The following is a 23578-nucleotide window of genomic DNA, read 5'->3' on the forward strand; positions in this document are numbered from 1 at the left end:
GACCTGGATGGGTTTTACTGCGTGTTTAATAAGCCAACATTTACACCCTTCGACCATCTGCAGCCCCTGTCAATAAATCTTTCGAGATGGCTGGTGTTGACCTACTGAGATGAGAGCAGACATATTCCCACTGCTGATGCTATGACTCTTTGAAATGATCCTGATGCCAATATTTGTAATATAGCGAGGAGTTTAACAACTGCTGGAATGGAATGTGAACGCTGAGTCGAAGATTCAATGTCATCTTTGATTTCTTCCAGTACCGTATTTTTCGGACTATAAGTCGCTCCGGAGTATAAGTCGCATCAGTCAAAAAATGCGTCATGAAGAGGAAAAAAACATATATAAGTCGCACCGGACTATAAGTCGCATTTATTTAGAATTTTTTCATCTGTCAACTACACAACAGCACCCAGAACAACAGCCTGAATACGGTAGGTGTCCGGTATGTTAACGTAACACATTAACAGTTATTGAACTATACAATAGCACCCAGAACAACTAGCTAGCAGGGCGTGGAGCATGGATGTATTAAAAGGCGTGGAGACGTAACTGCACCGTTGACAAGCCCCTCCCGACTCCTTCCTCCAGCTCTGGCCATCTCGCCTTCAGCCCGCGATTAGCCGATTAGCTTTCTTTGTTTTCTTCACTGCAGTAAGAGTCACCTGTTCGCCAGTCCCTCACAAGTTTCTCCCTCATTTCAAACTTTCTTTCTGCTGCTCCATTACCGTTTTCGGCTGCATATTTTACTACCTGCAGTTTGTAATCTCTTTTCTTTCTCAGTTGTCTTTATGAGCAGCATATAGTTGTCCCTAGCCTAGAGCGCCCTCTCGCGGCTGTAGACGGTAATGTTTTCAGTATGAATTAACATTTAAAAACATGTTAAATTATATATATTTTGATATATAAGTCGCACCTGACTATAAGTCGCAGGACCAGCCAAAGTAGGAAAAAAAGTGCGACTTATAGTCTGGAAAATACGGTAACTGTAATATTGCAAAAATTGTCTCCTTGGCCTATGTCTTTGTCTTGCTCGGATTACTGCCGCCATTTCATCAGGACGCATATGCGAGGAAATCTGCTTGCGGCTGGTTTACACCTGCTTTTAAGAGGCGGATAATTTTCACCACAAAATAGAGGCGCGCTGTCATGGGCGGTTTTTGTACATACCGCGGAATACATAATTAGGCGCACTTTACGCTATCCCCTCCCATCTCTTTATGGGAAACTCCCACTTTCCCCTTGACCCTCCCGTGAATGCATATGCATGATACGGAAAAGCGCAATTTGCAATTTTCAGTTTCCACGACAGGCAGTCTGCGCCCTGTTTGTACATACTTTGCCATGCTTTTACGTGCGAAACAAATACACCTGAAGTGGGCGCAAAAGCGTTAGTACATCTGGCCCTCAGAGTCAGATACCGACGCAAAAATCACCCTTTAGCATTTGGGATGCACCGGGCAGAGCAGTAGCTCGACAGCTGCACTGTAAGATGACGTAGTATGAAGCGCAACAGCGGTAGAGAGTAGTATGAAAGACCTAAAACCTGCATAAGGAGGCAGGTTGGAGTGGTAGATGGGTCAAACAACACAGGACTTTCACTGGAATTAGTTGAAAGCCCCGTGCATCTGACTGAGACGCTAAGGAGACTTTTTGCATCAGTAACTAACGCCAGAGGCCCCTGACAGGCATCGTTTTTTGAGGGAGTGAGACTGTGTCTTTCAACCAAACAACCAGACAAAAGAACACTTTCTTCCCACAGGCTGTCTCTATAATGAACACCAGTCCACAGTGACAGGATCAATCCCTGTGCAATAACTCTGTAACACCAAGCATCCACCTTTCAAGTAAATTATATATTTTATAGTGTTAAACACATACTTTAAACATGTAAATATCTATTAAATATACACTTTATTTACTGTTATATCCACCTACCTCAGATATATAAGCAACCGGTTATATTAATAATTCTTTATTTATTCCATTTGCACTATTGCATTGTCCTATTGTCTTACTGATTTATAAACAAACGAATAGCTGTACATTGTAGTCGATTGTGTCCACCTTGTCCAGCTTTGGTGTCCTCGTTTGAAGCCGTATGTCTGTTTCTGTGTATGTTCTTTGAGAGCAACGAAAAGCTGGAGTCAAATTCCCTTACTCGGACATTAAAGCAGATTCTAAAGCTGATGCTGATTCTGTGCACGTCTGTGAAATATATAATGGGAAACAACATTACAGGACTAAGGCTTCCATTTGCTAATCTGGTGGGTGTCCAGCTGGATCACTGGGCTAAGGCACATACTATTATGTAATCGAGACACTGGATTCAAATCCTTTGTTGCAAGCGATCTCATCACTCTCTGTCCTCTTTACTTAATAGATTCTCAGTGGATTTTTTTTTTAATTCCCCCAAGTCTATAGATAGGTCAGACTGCAGGATCAGGTGGAGAATCATGTCTGTGGAGCTGCTAGATTTAGTGATCGTGCCATCAGCTCTTGAAATCAGTTTCCCCCACCGACTCCTCTTTCTTTCTCTTTTAGTGCTCTGTCCAAATTTCAGTTCCTGAAATGGGACAGTACTCACCAGTACTAGGTACCAGCATCTGTCCAGAGAGTACCCTTACTTCTAATTGTTTTAACAGTATTATTAATAGGCTGACATGTATATCAAAATGGGCTATATATCATGATTAATTGGGGAAAACCAAGCAATTCTATTCAAAATCAGACGTGAAATCAGCCCCCCCACATAGCCCAAATGGAATGATCATTTGTTTGTTAACCACATTTTCAGACACTGCGACGATTCGACTGTGAGAGTGGCAGTCAATACAGGCTGCTTAGATCGAATTGTTGAATAGTCGTCTGTTCAGGGTCACCCCTACTAGATATAAGTATGAATATAAATATATCACATGTCATGCAACCGCTGAATTAGGGTACTGGCACATTTTCTGTCCAATTCAGGCAGTGACACAAATGTTTCTGTAACTAAAATGGATGGACTTTTTTGACAGCAAGGCAATAGGCTGACATCTGGTGGTGGTGCATACGTATTACAGCTGAGCACAAGTTAAGCACCAAGCAAAGCTTTGCTGCACTCTTGTGGTGATACACTGACCGTGTAAGGCAGAGCTCTTCAACAGGGGGTCCGGGACCCCTAGGGGGTCTTTAGATTCACTGCAGGTGGGCCTCCAAATTATACATTTATGAAAGTTTTTTCAAATTAAAATGACTTAACATGGATCTAATATATTATTAGCAATTATAATAACAATTATTATTTTAGTATTCTATGCACTAAAGAGGTATGTAAAGGCTTTAAGCCACCCTACAAGTTATTTTAGGCCCAGGTTAATATGCAACTTCATTTTATACAATTTTAGTAGTAGGTAGTCCCTGCTCCGTCTCTCTTTCAGTTATGGGGTCCTTGGTTTAAATTTTTTTTGAAGATCCCTGGTGTAAAGTATCCAAAAGTTTCTCATGAATTAAAAGGTGTGTAAAGGTCTGCATTATGTGTGCTGGCTTGAACTGTGTGAGTAGATTCTGAAAGAAGTGGCGAGCTTGGAGGACAAAGTGACACAAAGCAGGGTTCAGTTCACAATGTTCTAAAGGTTTAATGAGACACACAAGGATATATGCATTTCATTGAAAATGAGGCTGCAGTGTTTTAAAGAAATGGAGGTATACTGTAGTAACAGAGCAAAATAGGAAGGGGTGAAACTCAGGAAACAGATGAGAGGTTCTGTAGAAAGATATGGAGAAATAGAGAGACACAGAAAATGTGTTGGCTCTTCTAAATTAACCACGGAGGATTTGGGCCTCTAGGCGCTCAGCGTTGGCCTTACACATGCTGTGCTAATCTCTGGCACACACAGCACTGCATGACCAGCATCACAGTGTGTGTTAGAGGGAAGTGTGAAGATACAGTTCATGAGATCCCATGTATTAAAGTCTGTTCCTTACTGCAATTTTGATTTATTTGAAAGTGTATAACATAATCCTAGCATTGATTGCAATGCAGCTGACCAGTAATAATAAAAAAACAGGTTTTACATGGAAAAAAGTCTAGCTTTAAAAAAGTAGTGATTGTGAAGTTTTGGTGAAGAGCTTAGTTTTGCTTCTGCAGTGTTAGGATGTGAAACCAAAGGTGAAAGAATAATGAAGAAGGTAGAATAGTTGAAAATGAATTAATAAACAACATTTTAATATATATTTACCAGACGAAAGACAGATTTATCTCATGTTAAAATCACTATGTAAATAACTTGAAATGTCCCTTCTGTGGTGCCATCTGGTGATTTTATGAATATTGACACTGTAGTAGACAGTGATTCACATCTCTACCTTCCTACTAATATTTTTTATAATGCGTTTTTTTTTTGCTTTTTGTTTTTTATACTTTTTTTAATACTTTTCTTATTTATACATATGTTTTTTCTATTTTCTTCAGTTGTTTCCTTTTATTCTGGTTTATTTTTTATACTTTTTTGCACTGTGACCTTCACTAGATTTACCATTAGTCGTCACACTCTTCCTCCCATAGAGGTTGATTATAGTGATTCTCACAATTCCCAACTTGACATGGTCCACAAGCAGGCATGCATGGTAGTCCATATGCCCTGCAACTGCACCATTGTTTTCGGCAGACAGTTGTGCAATTACAGTGGATCATCTGGAGGATGCTTTCTGGGGCAGCAGTCTTACTGGTCATAACTAGCAGGAACCGGTTGTCCACCAGTTTCCATCCCCAATCCACTGTGTTCATGTCACCTCCCTTTCCAATCCACACCATGATCTGGAAGTAAACTCTTTGGTAGTGGTATTTGGTTGAGGACTCAATTGGAGGCAGACATAATGGGGTAACAAATGATTTGGCGGTAATTATGTTCTTGCTAAAAAGGTTGTAGCGTAAAAAAGCAAGTGAATCGGTGCTCTTTCCGCCAAAAAACACTGCCATTGCCTTGGTCCCATGGTCCTCTATGACATTCCTTGCTTGATGTGGGAGCAAAAACCCATTTGCACAGGACTGGATGGTTGATTCACCATTCACAAGTTTCTGGAATGCTGTCTGTTTGCCAACACTAAAAGTGCGTTAAGTTGTATCACATCCTGTGAAGGCATGAATAAACAGCAACTGGGAAGACAAGTCACTACCCAGGACTTGTTTCATCTCACTGACGTACGCTTAAGTAGCTTTGGACTTTCCAAAATAGAGGCCTCTATTGTTTGTCCCAGGATAGTAGAGGAGAAGAATGAGTAAGTCTGTTTCCTCCCCTATCAAGGTTGTGGGCTGATGTTCTGAGGCCTTGACTGCAGCTTTGACAATGCTCATGTCTGCATCACCTGATGCATTGATAGCAGTGCAGCCCTTCTTCTCCAGCTCCTTGGTCACAAGATTGATAAGTCCTTGTTTGTCGCAGGATCTGGAAAGGAAATCATCCTTTCTTCCCAAAAATTCAGTCTCTGCATTGAAGTTAACGATGGGGTGACTGTTTTCACCACGTCTCTGATGCGCATTGTCTTTGATGGAAGGACCTTCGCTATAACCAGTGGTGGAGGAAGTACTGAATCTCAGTACTTACGTAAAAGTACAAATAACAGAGACATATTTACTTTAGTAAAAGTAGAAGTACCACAATGACAACCCTACTTAAGTAAAAACTACATGATTTTAAATGTACTTTAAGTATTAAAAGTAAAAGTACTTGCATAACGATTTATTCTCTTAATCTTATTTGCATATTACCATTTAAAATGGAAAAAAAAGTTGGTTAGTTCGTTAGTTTGCACCTTGGTCAGTGTCTAGCGACTCGTGATTTACAAAGGGCTGGTTCAGTTATTTTGATGCTGAACTTCGACAGTATCCATACTGTCCACTACCACAAACAAGGCCTGGCTTTTAAAAAAAGTTTGTATCCTAACCAGCATAAAACGGAAATATGTTGTTAGAATTGGAATGCGGTTGGTTTTATTCATGGATGTATTTTAAGACAGTTTTATTTTTTTTAACCATGGGAGCGTAAGCAAATAATGAAATGAATAAATGTGAAGCAGCAGAAAAGGGGCAGCGGATGTGAAGAGGTCCAGCCAAATAAATAAGATATGAACGCGTTTTACGCAGCCTGGCGGAGAAGTAAACGACGCTGTGGAGAGAAATAGATGGCAACTATGATTTAAACACGCGAATAATAAAAAACAAACATTTTCACTTTTACCGGAAGCTGTATTACCGAGGGTCAGCTTTGTGTACTTTGTTACATTCCACCACTGGCTATAACCATCAAAAACGACTGTTGCTTCACCATAATGGCGTATGGTAAAGTCTTCATATGACGCAATGACACCGTATCTGTCACCCTTTTTCCATGCCAAGCGGTGAACCAGGGAGCCACCATCAAGGACATAATGCTCAGTTGGTGGGATGGAATCCAGGACAGTTTTGTTAGATTTCTTGCTTGAGAACTCAGTGACTGCCTGCACTAGTTGGGGCTTGTTGGCTTTATGGAAGATGTCCTTGCCTTCGAACAGGGCTGCAGGAAATGACTAGAGCTCATAGCTCATTACATCTTCCAGTGAAAACTGTCCTGGATTCCGTTAGATTTCTTCCTTGAGAACTCAGTGACTGCCTGCGCTAGTTGAAGTTTGTTGGCTTTACGGAAGATTTCCTTGCCTTCGAACAGCTCATAGTTCATTACATCTTCCAGTGAAAACTGTCCAGTTTTCGACATGATCAGGAACTGTTGCAACAGCAAAGCAGGATCAATGGTTCAATCTTTGGCAACTTTGACGGTGGAGTCATATGCAAGGGTTTTTGCCCGGTCTTTCCGTTTGAAGAATATTCCAAAAACAGGTTTTCCAATCATCTTTTCAATGATCTCGTTGCCAACAGTCTCAAACTTATGCACATTCACCTCCTCTTACACCTCTAGTTACAATGTTTCTCAGAGATGGGTCTGGAGAGAATGGTGTGCAAATGCTAAGCTTTTCCTCGATCTTTTCTAGATCAGAGTGATCTCTTTCCATCCTTGCTTCTGAGGATTCTCGGTGCTGCTCGCTGGTCGTATAGGTAAGGTCGTTGAATTCCTGCATGGCGTTGTTGTATTCAGATGTGATGGGTGTAGACATGGTCCACAATGCTTGCATTTCTTCAGTCATTCCACTTCCATGGGTCAAGCCCCCACTGCTTTTCAAGGAGCGTATCAATGTCTGCTCGATGACAAGGTCAGAGCTAAGGCCTGCCCAGTACTGGTTAAATGACTTTTACATTGAATGTCATGTCTGTGTTTTAGCAAAAAAGGCTATGTGTCTAAAAACACATACTGAGTAGGAGTTACATGGCTAAACCGTTTACATCTCTGGTCACCCCAAACAAAGATAAAACCTTACAGTAATCTCACAAAATCATGTATTCCATAAGTATGTAATCATGTCAGTGCAAATTAGACAAGTCCAATGGATTCATAGACCCAGACAACAGGGGGTTAGACACCAATATTACTTGGCTAGGTCAAATATTGAAGGACTTAGGATATTTTAAGGGCGTCCTGCCCATCTTGGACGGCATCTTGAAAATTCCACCTTTCTAGTGGTCAAACGTTGGTGAACTTTTAGTATGTTATTAAGGAAACCTAATACTACAAAAAACAGCTGACAAACCTTTTGTTAGAATTTTTTTAGGGTTATGTGTTTTTTTTTCTTCATATATGCAGCCGCCTACTAACTCAAACTTCCACTATTAATGGAATTTGAAAGATGCAATAGTAACATAACATTTGACATATTGCGACTTTGAATGTCAAATCTACTCTGCAAAGCAACTAACTACAGCTGCGAGACTATGAGGTCGGAAAGCTCTCCTTTGGATTGTATGGGCGCTAATTTATGAAATGCTCCAATGTGTCGTTTTAGAGGGTAGGAAGAAACAACTTATGTAGTCGTATGGTTTGGAGGACTTGTTGGGAGTGAAACAAGTGGTCAGAAGTAGTGGTGGAATGTAACTAACTACATTTACTCAAGTACTGTACTCAAGAACAAATTTGTGGTACTTGTACTTTACTTGAGTCTTTTCTTTTCATGCCACTTTCTACTTCTATTCCGCTACATTTCAGAGAGAAATATTGTACTCTTTACTCCACTACATTCATCTGACAGTAGAGCCCTGCACGGGCCAAAAACTCCAGCCCTAACCCGGCCCTGGCCCGTGGTGTTCAAGCCCTACCCGACCCCAACCCGACAAAGCCTGCAATTTTTTCAGCCGAACCCGGCCTGACCCTAGACCAACATCAATCACTTTTAAGCTCTCTCACTTTTAAGCACACTCTTTGATGCGCTCTCTCTCTCTGATGCGCGCTCTCTGATTATGGCGAGTGGATAGTGCCACGGATAACCTACCGAAGGAGACTGTCGTGTGACTCTAACGTGTGGATTGACTACACCGTCGCCAGTGTACATCGTAGTTGATAAGTACGCCGACACACCTAGCGTCGTCACCAGACATGCCCCTCCCCAAAACCAAAAAAAAAATTTGATTGAGTGAATTCAAGTTCAATATACAGTATAGACTATAGCCTATAGGTTTAAATGTATTTCAATTCATTCAATATATGTTCCAGGCCCTTTAGCCATTATACAAGTTGCTCTAAAAGTAGCCTACTGACAGTATAAAAATAAGACAATGAATTAAATTGTAGTATCTCATCAGCTTATGTGACCTGTGCACTGTTGGAAGAATGCGTAACTCTAACATTGATTGAACATCGGCGCCATCTACTGGATCATTGGCACTAATTGCCTTACTGTTTATAAGCTTCATAGATCTATTTACATGTAACTTTATGTACGTATGTGTATGTATGCATGTATACACTTTATTATATACAACTTATATATGTAGCCTACATAGTAGTGAAACCTTCATGTTTAACGTTACCTTGTTTATCTTTGTTTTTAGCCATAACGTTATGTCTGTTTCTGTGTTGAAAGCAACACCTAGCCAGACTCAAATTCCCTTGTGTTTACACTTACATGGCCAATAAAGCAGTTTCTGATAAAAATCCGAAATATACTGTAAGTTCTTTATTTAGTATCTTTGCAGAGACCCCCAAAAAAAATCGATTTGAGTCACGGTCTCGCTGTGTGGGCTGGCTCTCTGTTCTTTATCTAGCTAGTTGGCCTAGCTAAGACCAGCCAAATCACTGACTTATTTATTATGTAATGGGTAAATGTCAATCAAGCACCTTCATATTTGTTTTAACGTTGAATACCCTTAATAGTTAATTTGTTTGTATTTTTTGAGTGAATTGACGTTCATTTTGGGTAACAAGTGGACGCAACTATCACTAAGGCTGCAAGCTCCCTGCAAGTTATTTTTATGATTTTGATCATATATCTTGTGACTATACCTTCGTTACGGTCCTAAGGAGGCATAAGACAGTTGATGATTGTTGTTGATTTTGGTTAAATATGCCAAATTGCTATTTTATTTATGATTGTTGTTCAAACGGCATCTGTCTCTTGTTGCCATGGAGACATTTCGAGTGTTCATTCAGCAGTTTAATACTTTTTTTTATAAGCATGATGATATTATTAGCCACACATTATGAGTAACACATAAGAACCAGAAAGTAAGCAAAAGAACACTAACAAAATGAATCTAAACAATGACAATATACTTTACTCTAGTTCAATATTAGGGGAAAAGTCCCCCTGACGACGTACATACAGTAGTTCAGACGTCTTTAGATAGTGAAGGCGTGTGTTTCACACGTTTTGTAAGGCAACGTACTTAGTTTAGACGTCTTTAGTAGGTGTAAATTTGATGGGAATTCTAAACATACGCCATCGCCACGTCGCCGCCGGAAAATGTTTGTACATGCACTTGCCGCCTAGTCGCCGCTGGTCTCTCGTCTGCAATCCCTATTAAATCAATTCCAAAATTCCACACGGTTTGGCGACGACGGGGAGGGTAACCTGCTCCTTCTCCTTCTCCTGGTTATCCTTTGAATGACACAATCCACTCGCCATACTCTGATGCGGCTGTCTCGAATGGGCTTTGCCTGTCGGGCCCCGTCGGGCCCCGACGGGCTTGCAGGGCTCTATCTGACAGGTCTACTTTACAAATTAAGATTTGTGCACACAAAACATATGCAGTTTATAAAATACCATGTTTAATTATAAATTAAACTACCCAACAATATAATGGTCTACAAGTCCAGCTGAAATGATTAGCCAATTAAACACTTAGTTGATTGACAGAACTGTTTGGATCGTTTCCATTTTCTAAAATGGGAGCATGTTTCTGCATTCAGTACTTTTACTTTTAATACATTAAGTACATTTTTCTGATGAAACATACATACTTTTACTAAAGTAATACTTTTTTTTTACAATTTTTTACAGTGTGGTATTAGTACTTTCACTTAAATAAAGGATCTGAATACATACAAATTATATTTCTGGAAATGTGGGGTAGTTATAACAACATGAAGAGGAGTTTAAGGTTCTACATTAACACACATAATCCACATGTTGGTTTGTTATGGAAACGTAATAGTTATTCAAACAAAAAACTGAACGTATTAAATTTGAAATTCAGGATTCTCTACCATAATTACATAGCTGACCAGACCATATGGATGATAATATTAACAGGACATATAACTAAACAGTTGAATGATTGAATACAATCTTTTTTTTAAACTTAGAAAATGAGTTTGGTTGGGAGTCAAAAATGTCTAAGTGACAGTAAATGGTTCAGATATTACAACTAAATGCAACAGCCTAATTAAAAATTAGCATAAATATAAAATGAATTACATAAAATGAAAGAAATTTAGTATTTTACACCAAAAAAGAATGGCACCAGGCCATAATGTAGGGACATGATTCATTCAGAAAATTTAATGAAAGGGTAACTACCGTTTTTTCAACCTGGACCCTATTTCCCTATGTTTTTGTGTCTAAGTGACAAATGGGAACAACTATCTTTGACATTGGTCCAGTATTAAGCAAGATCACTGCGGTTGGCAGAGGTGAAACAAGCCAGAATGTAAGTTAAAAGGGCAATTGTTCAGTTTGTATTGACCCTCACAAAAGTGCTCGTTTTGCCACTGACAGGCTCAGATTAATATATTGTAGCTTGTTTCGCCACTGCCGACTGCAGCGATCTTGCTTAATACTGGATCAATGTCAAAGACTGTTGTTGCCATCAGTCCTTTATACACAAAAACATAGGAAAATAGGGTTGAAAAAATGGTAGTTACCCTTTAAAAAGTAAGACTAATGACTCAAATGTGATTTTATTTTTTGAAATACCAATTCTATTCTTTTTTTTACATTCACTGTATTTACGCTCCCCCTCTCTAAGAACTTTCTTAAGGTCACATATTCCTTTCTTTCTACTTCCATCTGTGCCACTGTCCCCCCTGTTTTTGTACTTCAAAGTAATATTTAAATATTCTTCTATTTCTTCCACTTCAAGCCCGTACTCCAATATCCTGTCAACATAACTCTTTCCCTCTAATCTGAAATACCAGGGATTAAACAGGCAGTCAACTCTCCATCCATTAATCTACCCTCTCCTCCTCCTCTCTCTCTCTTCCCCCCCTCAAACACACACACACACACACACACACACACTAAAAACATTGAGTTCTGCCAGACTAGTCATTTTGAGACCATAAGCACGAAGTTTTGGGAGAGGCAGAGAGAGTAAGGTAGGCGGGATGGATTAGATTAAATTGGTCCAAATTCAAGGGATCACTGGTGGCGAGAGAGGGTGACAAATATATGGGGGCAAAAAAGTGTGCGTTCATGTGAGTGAGAGAGAGAGAGAGAGGCAGAGAGAGATATAAAGGGAGAGAGAAAACGGTCGAGTCATGCAATCAAAGCCCGAATCTGGCAGCAGCAGGATGTTTAGCCCAGATATGACCAGATATGACCCGGCTTTCCCACCCCACCCCACCAGCAGCCCACCCCACCCCATCGGTCTCCAGCACCCTGCTGCTATTCCATAATATTACACTACACGTCTCAAAGCTCATCATTAGAGCTTTCAACAACCTATGGGATTGATAGCGATTTCATATGCCTACCTTGCCTCTCACTTGACCAATAGGATTTTGGATTGCAGCACGTGCACTGCCAGGGATCCTCACTCGTTTTCAGTAGTAGTGGTGCTTTCGCCTCACTGGGTGTGAAAGACGGTGCCCCATGGAATGCACTGGATTGAGTATGGATTTTGGACTGTTATGTGACAATTGAGCAGAGAGGGAGAGGAAGAGGAGAAGAGGAAGAGAAACAAGGGAGAAGTGAGGGGACAGGAGGAGGGTAAGACAGGAAGAAACGGCCAGGGAGATGGGAAACATAAACAAAGCTTCTAAAAAGAACAGTAAAAGGAAGAAGGTAAGGATTCATTAAATTCCTTTCAGCTGAGAGAAATAGATTTATCAAAGTGAGTTTGAACTGATTAAGATATGTAAGATAAGGCTTTGTAGATTTGGTTTCTAATAAATAAATACTTTTTTTTGACTTGAATATTTTATATATTTTGACTTGAAGAATGTATGAGTGAATTAGCCAGTTTCATTGCAGTCAGTGGAATTGAAGTCGTAATTTTATCTGGGTCCTAATTTGGTTGGTTCACCTCCTAAGGGGGAGTCGCCCATTGGACAAAGCGGCGCCCCATTGGCTGCCGCCATGCTGGGGGGCCTGGGGGGTGCAGGTGAGGTAGACACGGATGACGAGGATGAAGGAGGGAGCGAGCGGGACTTTGATGAGCCCCTGTGCGCTCTGCTTAAGAACTGCAACATGCTGCACCACTTAGTTGGGCCTGCTTGTATCTTCCTCAGACAGAGCTTCGCACAGAGCCAGCTTGTATGTATGACACACACACACACACACACACACACACACACACACACACATACATACACAGTACAGAATTATAACATAGCTAAAATCCCTCATAAATCTCATCATCCATCCATTTTCACAGTGCCGTCAGTGTACAAGGGAAAGTTATCCATAAATCCTGTGTGACATCATCACAGCCCCCGCCCCCCTTCAATTCCTATACACACCACCATATCACCACATTTCATAAGAGTTTATATGATTGTGCTAAAAGTCCTTTGTTGCAGAATATCATTTATTTTGGGGAAAAAAACCTATATGAAATAATCCTGAAATGAAAAGTGGTTCAGTGTTATTGTTATTATAACTTTTTTCAACCAGAAATTATTTTTATAATACATTTGTCAAATGATGATGACATTGGCACAAAACAACTGTAAAGAAAGAAAGAAAGAATTGTTAGAAAAGATCTCTTTCACATACTGCACATCCTATTTGTATGAGTCGCAAGCTGTAAGAGAATGGGTAATATAACAGATTGTACTTTAATGTCAGAGTACTGATTATAATTTAGATCATAAATTCACTTTCTCACAGTGCTGGAAATATCGTGCTTGCCTCTTATTTCAGATGAATGCCTTATGGAGAGACGGGGATATGGCAGAGATCAATGACATGTCATTTCCTGACCGTGCAGCTAGAAACGCTAATTGAAAAGAGCCATTAGGATGGTGGTGTGTTCACTGATCACAGGTGCTTTATCCAACTATAGGCTTCTGAGCTATTGGAAGACCTTGGGCTGAGTCTAGAGGAGAAATGTAAATATAGGGGCTAGATATCATTTATCATGTATATAATGTCATTTACATATACTATATTCTTATACTGTATTTTGTAGTTAACCTCTGTGTGCCTCTTGGATAACGGATAAATGTAATTCCATTGGCCACTGACACTATTCCTGTCTACAGCCTAGGAGAGTTAATGTCCTACTGTAGAGATGAATGTACAACTCCATAGGTCCCCTCAACTCTATTGAGCATTTTAGCATCTTTTAACTCGTTGTTTTGGTTTTAAAGCCTGCAACTTGACTGTTTTGATTTGTTTCGGTTCAGTCCACCGCTTTGATAAACCTAAATGGCAGACAGACTAATGCTTACCATACACTAGAAGACTCTGAAAAGACTAAAGTCTGACACCATCTCACATCTAAAGACAACCATCTCACATGTAAAGACAATCAGTCATAATGCCACTAAGTTTTTAGAGTCAGGTCCCTATTTTAACAATCTAAGATTTTCATCTGCTTGTGCGTGAAGTGAAGGCACGCGAGCAGATCATGTATGGCACGAGCACTACGTATGCCACCAAAACTCCACGAGGTGAAGCAGGCGTTAAAATAACAATGAAATGCTGCGGTAGACCAGGTTTTTGTTGGTCAATGCCGCGATCACTTTTCGCTGCCTCAAGATAGCATTACACCAAGAATGCCCTTGAACACGCCTCCCTGTAAGACCAGCACGCCCATGGGCGCACAGATGGGTGCAGGTGCATTTGCTATTTAAACGAGCAAAAACTAGCAAAGACTCTTTGCGCCGTGCTGCACCGGGTGCAAGATAGGGCCCTTAGAGTTTTGATAAGATTTTGCAAAGACTGGGGATCTTGCAGGGTCACAATTTGCAAGACTGTAACTAGATTCTATTGGATGACACGCTTCAGAAGGGTTGGAAATCTGCTTTTTCCTCTTTAGCATTTAGCTTAGCACAGCGTCATTACAACCATAAACAGCACTGGCTCTACCCGGTTTGCTGCTGTCTGTTTGGTGCAACCCATTGGTTGTTGACAATTTTCACATGATTTAACTTCACTACCGAGAGTTAAAGTTACGATAATATCAAATCCATTTGATTTTGTTGGAACATCAAGAAGGGAAAAAGACTGACTCGGACTAAGTTTTATGACCACCAAACACCAAACAATTGAAGACGGGAGCGCACCCCAACTCTAGCAAAACTCTCAGGATTTCATTCCGATATTGGAAATTCTTCTCTGACAGTGGAATTGCTTGAAAAGTCGTTTGGTGTAAGGTCGGCATCTAGCTGGTGAACACAGTAAAACATTTAGCCGCTAGCCAGATGTTTAACTCAGGAGTTAGGGGACACCAAAAACTGAGCTAAAAAGAGAGTAAATACTTGTCCAATATATTTTAATTTATGATCAAATATCTAAATGAACAATGATCAGCATCAGCTGGACTTCGGGTTTAGTGCTAATTAGTAAATGATCATATAAAACATTAGGGCTTTCCAACAAGCAGGTATGTTTCCCACTTCAACTGAACAGCATGTTAACAACATTGTCCCTGTGAGCAATATTCAAGGCATTCTGATGAAGGGTTTCATATGATATCATACTAAAACGCATGCACAACAATTCATATGATATCCTACAAAATTATGGCGACCACCAGCCGGCCATTAGCATGCTGACCTTAGCCTTTGGTCAAAGCTGTATGGCTTTAGTCTCTAGTTGTTGTTGAATGATCAGTGTTAGAACGTTCTCACATCGATCCAGTGAGCCACCACCACAGTTCTGAACTTTCTTGTCTTACAGTCATGGTTCGAGGAAAGAGATGAAATTCCTCGACAGACTACACAGATTATGAGATTGATAGGGTGAGACTGATATCCTTTACTGGTTATTAATCCCATAATCCCCTTTGTTCTCTCAAATGGCAAACTGAAAATAAGACATATAGGAGCACAGTATGCAATATGTCTAGTTTGCATTTATATCCTTTTTCCTTTGGTGTTGGTGGCATCCAATTGTTGCTAAATAATAGAATTACTGGAATCCTTCCTAAAGGAAATTCCCACTGCGATGCATCAACGAATGTGTCCCCTGAGCAAGACACTTAACCCCTGGTTGCTCCAGAGGTGTGCAACCTCTGACATATATAGCAATTGTAAGTAGCTTTGGATAAAAGCGTCAGCTAAATGACATGTAATGTAATGTAATGTAATGTAATGTAATGAAATTGCGGTGCCAACATGTCTTTTCTTCAAAAACTTTAGTTGATGCTGGGCCGCTTTCATTTTCTAAAGCAACCAGTGGTACTATTAGTTTGGGAACGAAAACAGAAAAATAACAAAACGGGAACAATGAGGAACATATTTGCTTCCCTACCTCTGTGTTTGAACTTCCATGTAAAAAAAGACAAAATGGTACGTGGTGTGTTTGCTGCAGCCTTGAGGTGTGTAAATGTCCGTTAATCAAGACCTGGTGGTAACACAGATCCAGATCCAGATTAAACAAATCAGCGGCAGATAGAGAAATGAAAAAGCAATAAGCCTTCGTGATTTGTAATACAATTTACAGCTGTAATCTCCCTGCCACTGTTCTCTCTCCCCTGAATCCTCTAATCCAGACCTGTTTTATTCCTGCTGCTGATGTCACAGCATGTCGAGAACAAACTTCTCCTGGCATCACCTCATGCCACCACACACTGAAGCCAAACAAACTGTAAACAGTTGTTTGTTGTGTGCCTGTAGCTAAAAGTGTTATGGATTTACAGTTGAAACTCATTTTTAAGACATTTTAGGCTATAAATTATAAACTGGGGTGGGTTTCTTTGGGTTACTCAGAATTCTTTCAACATACAAACCATTTCATCAGCTTCGTTGCATGTGTGCATCCATATAGACTAGTGTGCCTTATTCCTGTGTTTGGAAAGGGAGAGAGTTTTTTTTTTTTAAATGCTTTTTTTGGAGCATATGCACAGCAGACTTTCAAAGCTCCTCTGCCAGTCCAATCAGATTGGACACAAGCGTGTGTAGCAGATCAACTAAAAAGGTTATTAGGGTCAGTCAGATCAAAACTCAAATAATCCAGCAATAGAATCTCTGCTCAGGCGATTAACATGGAACAAAAATGTCACAGGAGCAAAGGAACCAATAGAAGCCAAAGCACTAAAATGTTTCCTGCATGTCTTGTCACTGTGAATGTGTGAGTGGGAAACAGAACAAGACTCACAGAATGAGATTGAAAGTGTGTGTTTAACCTGACTGGCTGTCCATTTTCTCTGTATGTGTGTTCTGTCTTCTATCCGCACCGACGCAGGACAGAGATCTACGACCAGAGGAAATGGAAGGTACAGAGATGTCAAAAGCTTAATCCATATAATTGCTCCCTGAGTTGTTCCCCAGTCTTCTCCCTGAACTGCCTTCCTTTCAAACCTCAAAACCTTCAGTTTGACGGTAAAAAAAAAAAAAAAAAAAATGACACATTGAGAGTGGAATTTAAGAAGACTTTCCTGACTTTGCTGTCCAATTGAATGTCGGCAATTTGTAATTCTTTTTACGTGAACTGTGGAAGATCAAAGAGAAGGATTATTATTCAAAGGGAAATATTATTATTCACAATTTAATAATAATAATTATATAATTATAATAATAATTTAACAGGTCTGGTTCACACTCTCACACTCTACATTCCCAGGAACGTAATTTGTGATTTCACTGTGGAAGAAATGACTACCGAAATTTGTAATTTGTAGATATTTGTAAATGTAGAAGCTAAAAATAATAGATGAACTGAAGAAATTACATGGACTGCTTAAAAATACTTAACTTTGGAGAATTGACAGTGACCAAAACAAATTAGGATACCATATTCAAATAATAATTCCTTCAGTTTCAATAGGGCCTTCGCCGCTGTCGGCGCTCAGGCCCTAATAAGGCACATTTTTACTTAAGTAAGGTCTTATAGTGGCTTTAGTGAAGGTAATACATTGTTTAGCAACATTATAAGCCATTCATAAGAACAGATTTGGTACGCCAGGTTGTGTAAAACCATATTGGCATGTGTTTATTTTTCCTATTTGATAATGATGCAGTCCAGCGATTTTAGCATTGCGCTCCTATAATACTGTCAGTATACAATGTCTATGTCTTAATTCAGGGGCTGCAGCCTTCGGAGACTGCCTTCGGAGACTGCATTCGTAGACCGATTGCGTCACACCGGCGTGACGAAGGCTGTCCCATTTCATTTAGTTTCGAAGGCTCCTTCAAATGCGGTCCACAAATGCGGACTCCTTTTAAAAATTCGGAGGACCCAACTGTTGTATCCTTCGCAGCACCAGGATTCCCAGCATTCATTTCGGCATTCAATCAGAAGCACAGGCAAACACAAACACTAACAATCAATATTTCTTTTTCTTTTTGTACAATTTTCATCTGCAATTTCATTATTAAATTCACTTCTGAGGATGTTTTAGGTGAGAACTGTGTAGATGTCAAATATAGGCAGAGTTATGAAAATGTATGGCAAATTAAAAATTTGCTCCAAATTTGCTCCTGATTGAGAAGCTCCATAAACTGCCTGACGCCAGAGTAGCTAGATATGTGGCTGGCCAGTCATGCTGTGAGCTGACTGGAGCTCTGGGTCTCAGAGATAAGAGATGTTCATATGTAGGCTACATCAGGTTTTATTATTTTTTTCCTCTCTTTGAGACACTTGACCATATGGTAAAATACAAAGAACAACTTCTAGCTCTATTTCGGTGCTGTAGTTATCGTTTTGATCACTCATCAGCTACAGCTGTCAAGGTTGCTAGGCGAAAGGAGCGGCGCTTTGACGCAAACAGGAAATGCTTTGCAGACCAGACCGCCTCATTTCGGAGACCGCTCGGTTCAGCCTTCGTGTGCTTCGAAGGCTGTGGCCTCCGAAGGCTGCAGCCCCTGAATTGGGACAGAGCTAATACCATTATAACCAGGATTGTCTCATTTTCCTACAAAAACTTAACCATCAGCTTCATTTAAAAGATGCGACAATCAAGTCCAAATTCTAGAAGGCTTTAACATAAGACCAATAGAGTATACACGTGCAATACGTCTCTGTCTCTAACTCAGTCACTCTTCCTCACACGCGTGTTCCCTGCAGAGCTGCGTGAGGCATTCAGGGAGTTTGACAAAGACAAGGATGGCTTCATCAGCTGTAAGGACCTGGGCGAGTGCATGAGGACTATGGGATACATGCCGACAGAGATGGAACTGATAGAACTCAGCCAGCAGATCTGTGAGTCCTGCATGCAAACATCAGCACACAATACACATAGAGAGGGGATGCACAAATGCCCATAACGCAGGGCTCTTTAGACTTTATGTAGCATTAAAACTATTACTTCCTATGAACACTGTGCATTAGAAAAAAGTGTCACATATCACCTTGGACAATAACTGATCAACATGGTTATCAATTTGTTTGCTTTTTAAAGACACAAAACAATCACTTAACAATGTTATTTGTGCGTAACCTTTAGGTGGCGGCAAAGTGGACTTTGAGGACTTTGTGGAACTGATGGGTCCCAAAATGCTCGCTGAGACTGCAGACATGATTGGAGTCAAGGAGCTGAGGGACGCCTTCAAAGAGGTCTGCAATATAATTTGTTAACTTATAGCCATAGACTGTATAAAAGAAGTGGACGTCACACATTGGCCTGGACAGAGGTAAAGACTACAACTGATCGTTTTGTAACAAGTAGTTTGTAAAAATGGGCTAACTGCCTGACCAGCCTTTCCTCGCCTCTGGCTCAGCAGTTCTGTTGCTTGCAACTCTCACGTAGGAAAATATCTATTTGCATCGCAGTCTTAGCTTTTAGTTAATTTGATTTCAAAAAATGCATTCACAAGTTATATAGCCAGGCACAAAAGCATTGCCTTACCACATATATGACCATACATGTACCAAATGAACACAGACAGAATGCAGGTTTAAGGCACATTGAATTCACTTTTCAGACCCAAAACCTATGTCCACTTCTTTTATACAGTCCATGCTTATGTCCAAATTGACCACCATTTTGTCTCTGAGGTCCCCTGAATCACCCCTTTTACTCAACTTTCACTCCTAATGCATTTCTTTTTATATGCTTTCAAAAAAAATGATGTCTACCCCATCCAACATGTTTCCCAGTTTGACTCTGATGGCGATGGCCAGATCAGCCTTGGGGAGCTGAGGGAAGCCATGAAGAAACTAATGGGGGAGCAGCTAAACCACCGCGAGATAGACGAGATCTTGCGAGACATTGACCTCAACGGGGACGGACAGGTGGACTTTGAAGGTGAGGGATTAATACTTTAGCTAAGGGAACTGAGGGGGAAAGGAAAAGAAAAGAAACAAGGAAAAGTGTCTGCAAAGATCACCTGAAACTGCTTTCAGGTGGTAGTAGGGCTCAATAGAAAATTTAGTTCATAGGTGTTCAGTTTAAGGGGAGAAGGAAAAGAAGATGGTGGAAGGACAAATACAGTTAAAGGTGATACTTTACTTTTTCCTTAACCAACAATAACAACATCTTTTCTTTCTACAGAGTTTGTGCGAATGATGTCTCGCTGACTCTATTGCACTAAACAGAACATGGACCAGGCTGCACACTGTTAATGTTCTTGTAATTCTTCTAATCTTGATGTACACAGACTTATTGGTGTCTGTCGTTTTTTTTCAGTTTTCAGTTACTTCCATCATCTCTCAAGTATAAGAGAATCCCTTCAATGTGTTATTGTTGTATGAAATGTAATATGTATTTAACATAATGTAATGAGAGATTATAGAGTCATGACTCAGCAGGGAGATGGTTTAAACAAAGTTTTTCTTTGGAAATTATTTAAATTTGAATATATTTGAACTGAGAAATAGTAGCGGTATATATTTGGGATTGGAACATGCACTGATTTACATTGGTGCGCGGGCATAAAAGTGCACAATGCGAGAAAGTGCACAGATTTAAAAAAAAATTGGGATGGACTCGCAATGCATCGTTTCTAAAGTCTTTGCATCGGTTAAATCTGATTTATTTATATTATTATTAGTAGAAAGCCTGTGCCTTTTATTATTCTCTCTAAACTGTTTCACTGTCTCGGGTGAGCTGTTTCATCTCCGCTGCTGTGGCCAACTGCGCTGGGGCCGATGTGTGTCCGGCCGCGTCACATTAGAGATTAACAGGGAGCGGCAAGGGCTACATGTTCTAACAAATTCCTAAAAAGCACCGCCAGCTTCCCTTTACCTGTACACTCGGCCATTTCTCCTCTCCTCTTCCCTTGTGTCACTGAGCGCTGAGTGTCAGACCTCCCCCCCCACACACACACACACACACACACACACACACACACAAACAGATATGTTGTTTTGTTACTAAGACTATCGCACATCCACACATCACGTTTTTGTCGAACTTCACATAAGCTTACATTAAAAAAATGACCTGGCGACGCCGATTCCATATAACTATAGTAACTCACAGCTCAAGCGTAAGCGCAGTGCTGTGAGTGCTGCTCTGCTCACAGTGATATTTTGGATGTCATCGATGACATGACATGACATGAGGACAACTGTGAGAAGGTCCACTTTTGGCAATGCATGAGATTGAGACAAAGTGAGATAACCTGTATGCAGTGGTGGCTAAGTAGCCTACAAATACTCAAGTAGAAGTCAAAATTACCATTTGAGAAACAAACTCAAGTAACAGTAGAGAGGATTCTGATTAATTGATATTATTCTGTTTGTATATCATAATTTCAAAGTTATCAATTTTGTTCTTTATAGACCAAATATGCTTTTAATACGCCTTCAATGGAAGTGTATAATAGTATTTCTGCCAACTGGTCAAAGCGCTATGAAGGCTGCCGGCAGGAAGAAACAAAGAAATAAAAACAAACTCTCTGTATCATATTGAATTGCATAACATTATATTCTTTTGCATTGCATCATATTGCATCGTATCGCATTGAATCGCATTGTGTTGTATTGAATCCTATTGAATCCCACTGCATCGCAGTAGGGCTGGATCGTATTGCATTGGTATTTGCTGCATATGTATCTTTTAATGTATCGGATCGTTGGTAATGCATCGAGATGTATCACATCGGCCTCAGACCCGGAGATGAACATCAAGTTAAAATTAGGAGTTAGGTTTAGAATGAGACTGTATTTCAGGTGATCAATTGCCCTGTTAAGATTTCCGAGATTTTCTTTTCCCAAGTAATTTGTGCAAAGTGACCCTTTAAATATGCAGTTTACTACATTACCTGACTTGAATCTGAAGTTGCATGTAACATTAATATGAGGATTTATTATCACGATTTCAATAATGCGAAATCTAAAATCTTTAATTCAGACTTGAATTTTAATGCTATGACTGTGTGTTGTGTAATTGTAGTGTAGATAGCAAAAGTGAAAGGAGATTATACACCTTTATTGTGCAAACTACCATGTAAGGTCATAGCAATTACTTTTGCATTACATTTTGTTCAGCACATTTGATTTAATTCAACCAATGCAGTCAAATAAAATTCTTGCAGATACTAATAACTTTTCAGAATCAAACAGCTTTTTGATACAGATTTGATAACACTTAACAGGATGATGTTTGGTGTCTGCGACATATCTGTGCACATTATGTTCTGTTTCCCTGTTCAGGTGGACTTTTATCGACAGACTTTATTAAAGTGCATATTTATTTAATGCAAACATATGTACATGTTCAATGTTTTATTTGGACAGGGTTCAACGAGTCAGATCTTTTAAAAATTGTAAATATAAAAAAGTGACAATAAAGAGTGACAATAAAGTTTTCACTGACCAGATACCTCTCCCTTCTTTATTTATTTGTTTCAAAAATAATTTGATTGCATTGTGTTGATCAAATTGAAACCTGCTCTTATGAATTGATTCTCTGTCCACTTCTCTGTGTTTACATCAATTTCCTGCATCATCAGCGTTCCCGAATCAATCTACACTGCTGATAAAATACATCAGATCTCCTTTTTCCTGGCCCTTTTTGAGGTTCCCTATCTATTTTTCAAAGCATGCGCAGTCTCACTGTAGTTATTCTATGTTTCATTTCCGGCATTGTTCAGGTGTCGCCGGACGTTCTGCCGGATGCCATGTCACCTCCCGCTTTCTTTGTGTTGGAATTTTAAACTCCAGTGGATTTCGGAGGACTATGGTCAACAAGTTCCTTCCTGAGGCTATTTTGCAGAGGCACCGTTGCACCGTCCGGCGCTTAGCGTTTGGATGATTGTGATTGGTTTACAGAAATGCCAATAAACCAGAGCACGTTTTTCTCCCATCTGTGTGGACTAGCCAGACCCTCCTCCGCAGCACTGTGGAGGAAGCTCTGGCAATGCGAGACTACACTGTAGTCAACACTGAAAGGTGCCATCGGTGGAGTCGCGTGCCAAACTGGAGGAATGTAACAGCTGCAAGTGTCTGACTTAAACTCCATCACATTCAAGATCTTAGTGATGTTCCATCAAGTCTCTTCTTCCTCTCTACGCCAGGCATGTCAGACATTAATACGACATTGTGCATCACACAAGTTATTGATCACAGCATGATATAATACAAACTTTCCAATATGGGTAGTATATATGTGTAACATGAGGGGGAGGATATGCAGTAGGTTTTTCTGTATGTGTGTGTGGGGGGGGGCTTCGTCCTTATCATGTTCATGGCTGTGATCATCTTGAACCATCTCATGTGGTTTCAGACCCTCGGTGTCGATGATCACGATGCAGTTGCACCCCAGTACCTTTCTGAGGTCTTTGTTGACATTAATGAGCCCCTATTATACTTCTTTTCAGCGTCAAGTTTGTAGTCTCGGGGTCTACTATAATAGTTTTACATGTTTTGATGTTCAAAAATCATATCAAGTTTCAAAGTTTCT

General features: G+C 40.1%; 1 protein-coding gene across 1 annotated transcript in view; it reads left to right on the plus strand.

The window, feature by feature from the left end:
* Positions 1-20413, plus strand: part of cabp2a (calcium binding protein 2a) — a 28341-nt gene extending 7928 nt beyond the window's left edge. The window contains exons 3-8 of the mRNA XM_028589660.1: positions 12658-12879; positions 16978-17008; positions 18799-18933; positions 19178-19287; positions 19831-19978; positions 20225-20413. Of these exons, the coding sequence (XP_028445461.1) occupies positions 12658-12879; positions 16978-17008; positions 18799-18933; positions 19178-19287; positions 19831-19978; positions 20225-20250 (672 nt within the window). The 3' untranslated portion in view covers positions 20251-20413. The remainder of the gene's footprint in view (positions 1-12657; positions 12880-16977; positions 17009-18798; positions 18934-19177; positions 19288-19830; positions 19979-20224) is intronic.
* Positions 20414-23578: the final 3165 nt, after the last annotated feature.

This window comes from Perca flavescens, chromosome 2, assembly GCF_004354835.1.
Source record: "Perca flavescens isolate YP-PL-M2 chromosome 2, PFLA_1.0, whole genome shotgun sequence".
NCBI lineage: Eukaryota > Metazoa > Chordata > Actinopteri > Perciformes > Percidae > Perca > Perca flavescens.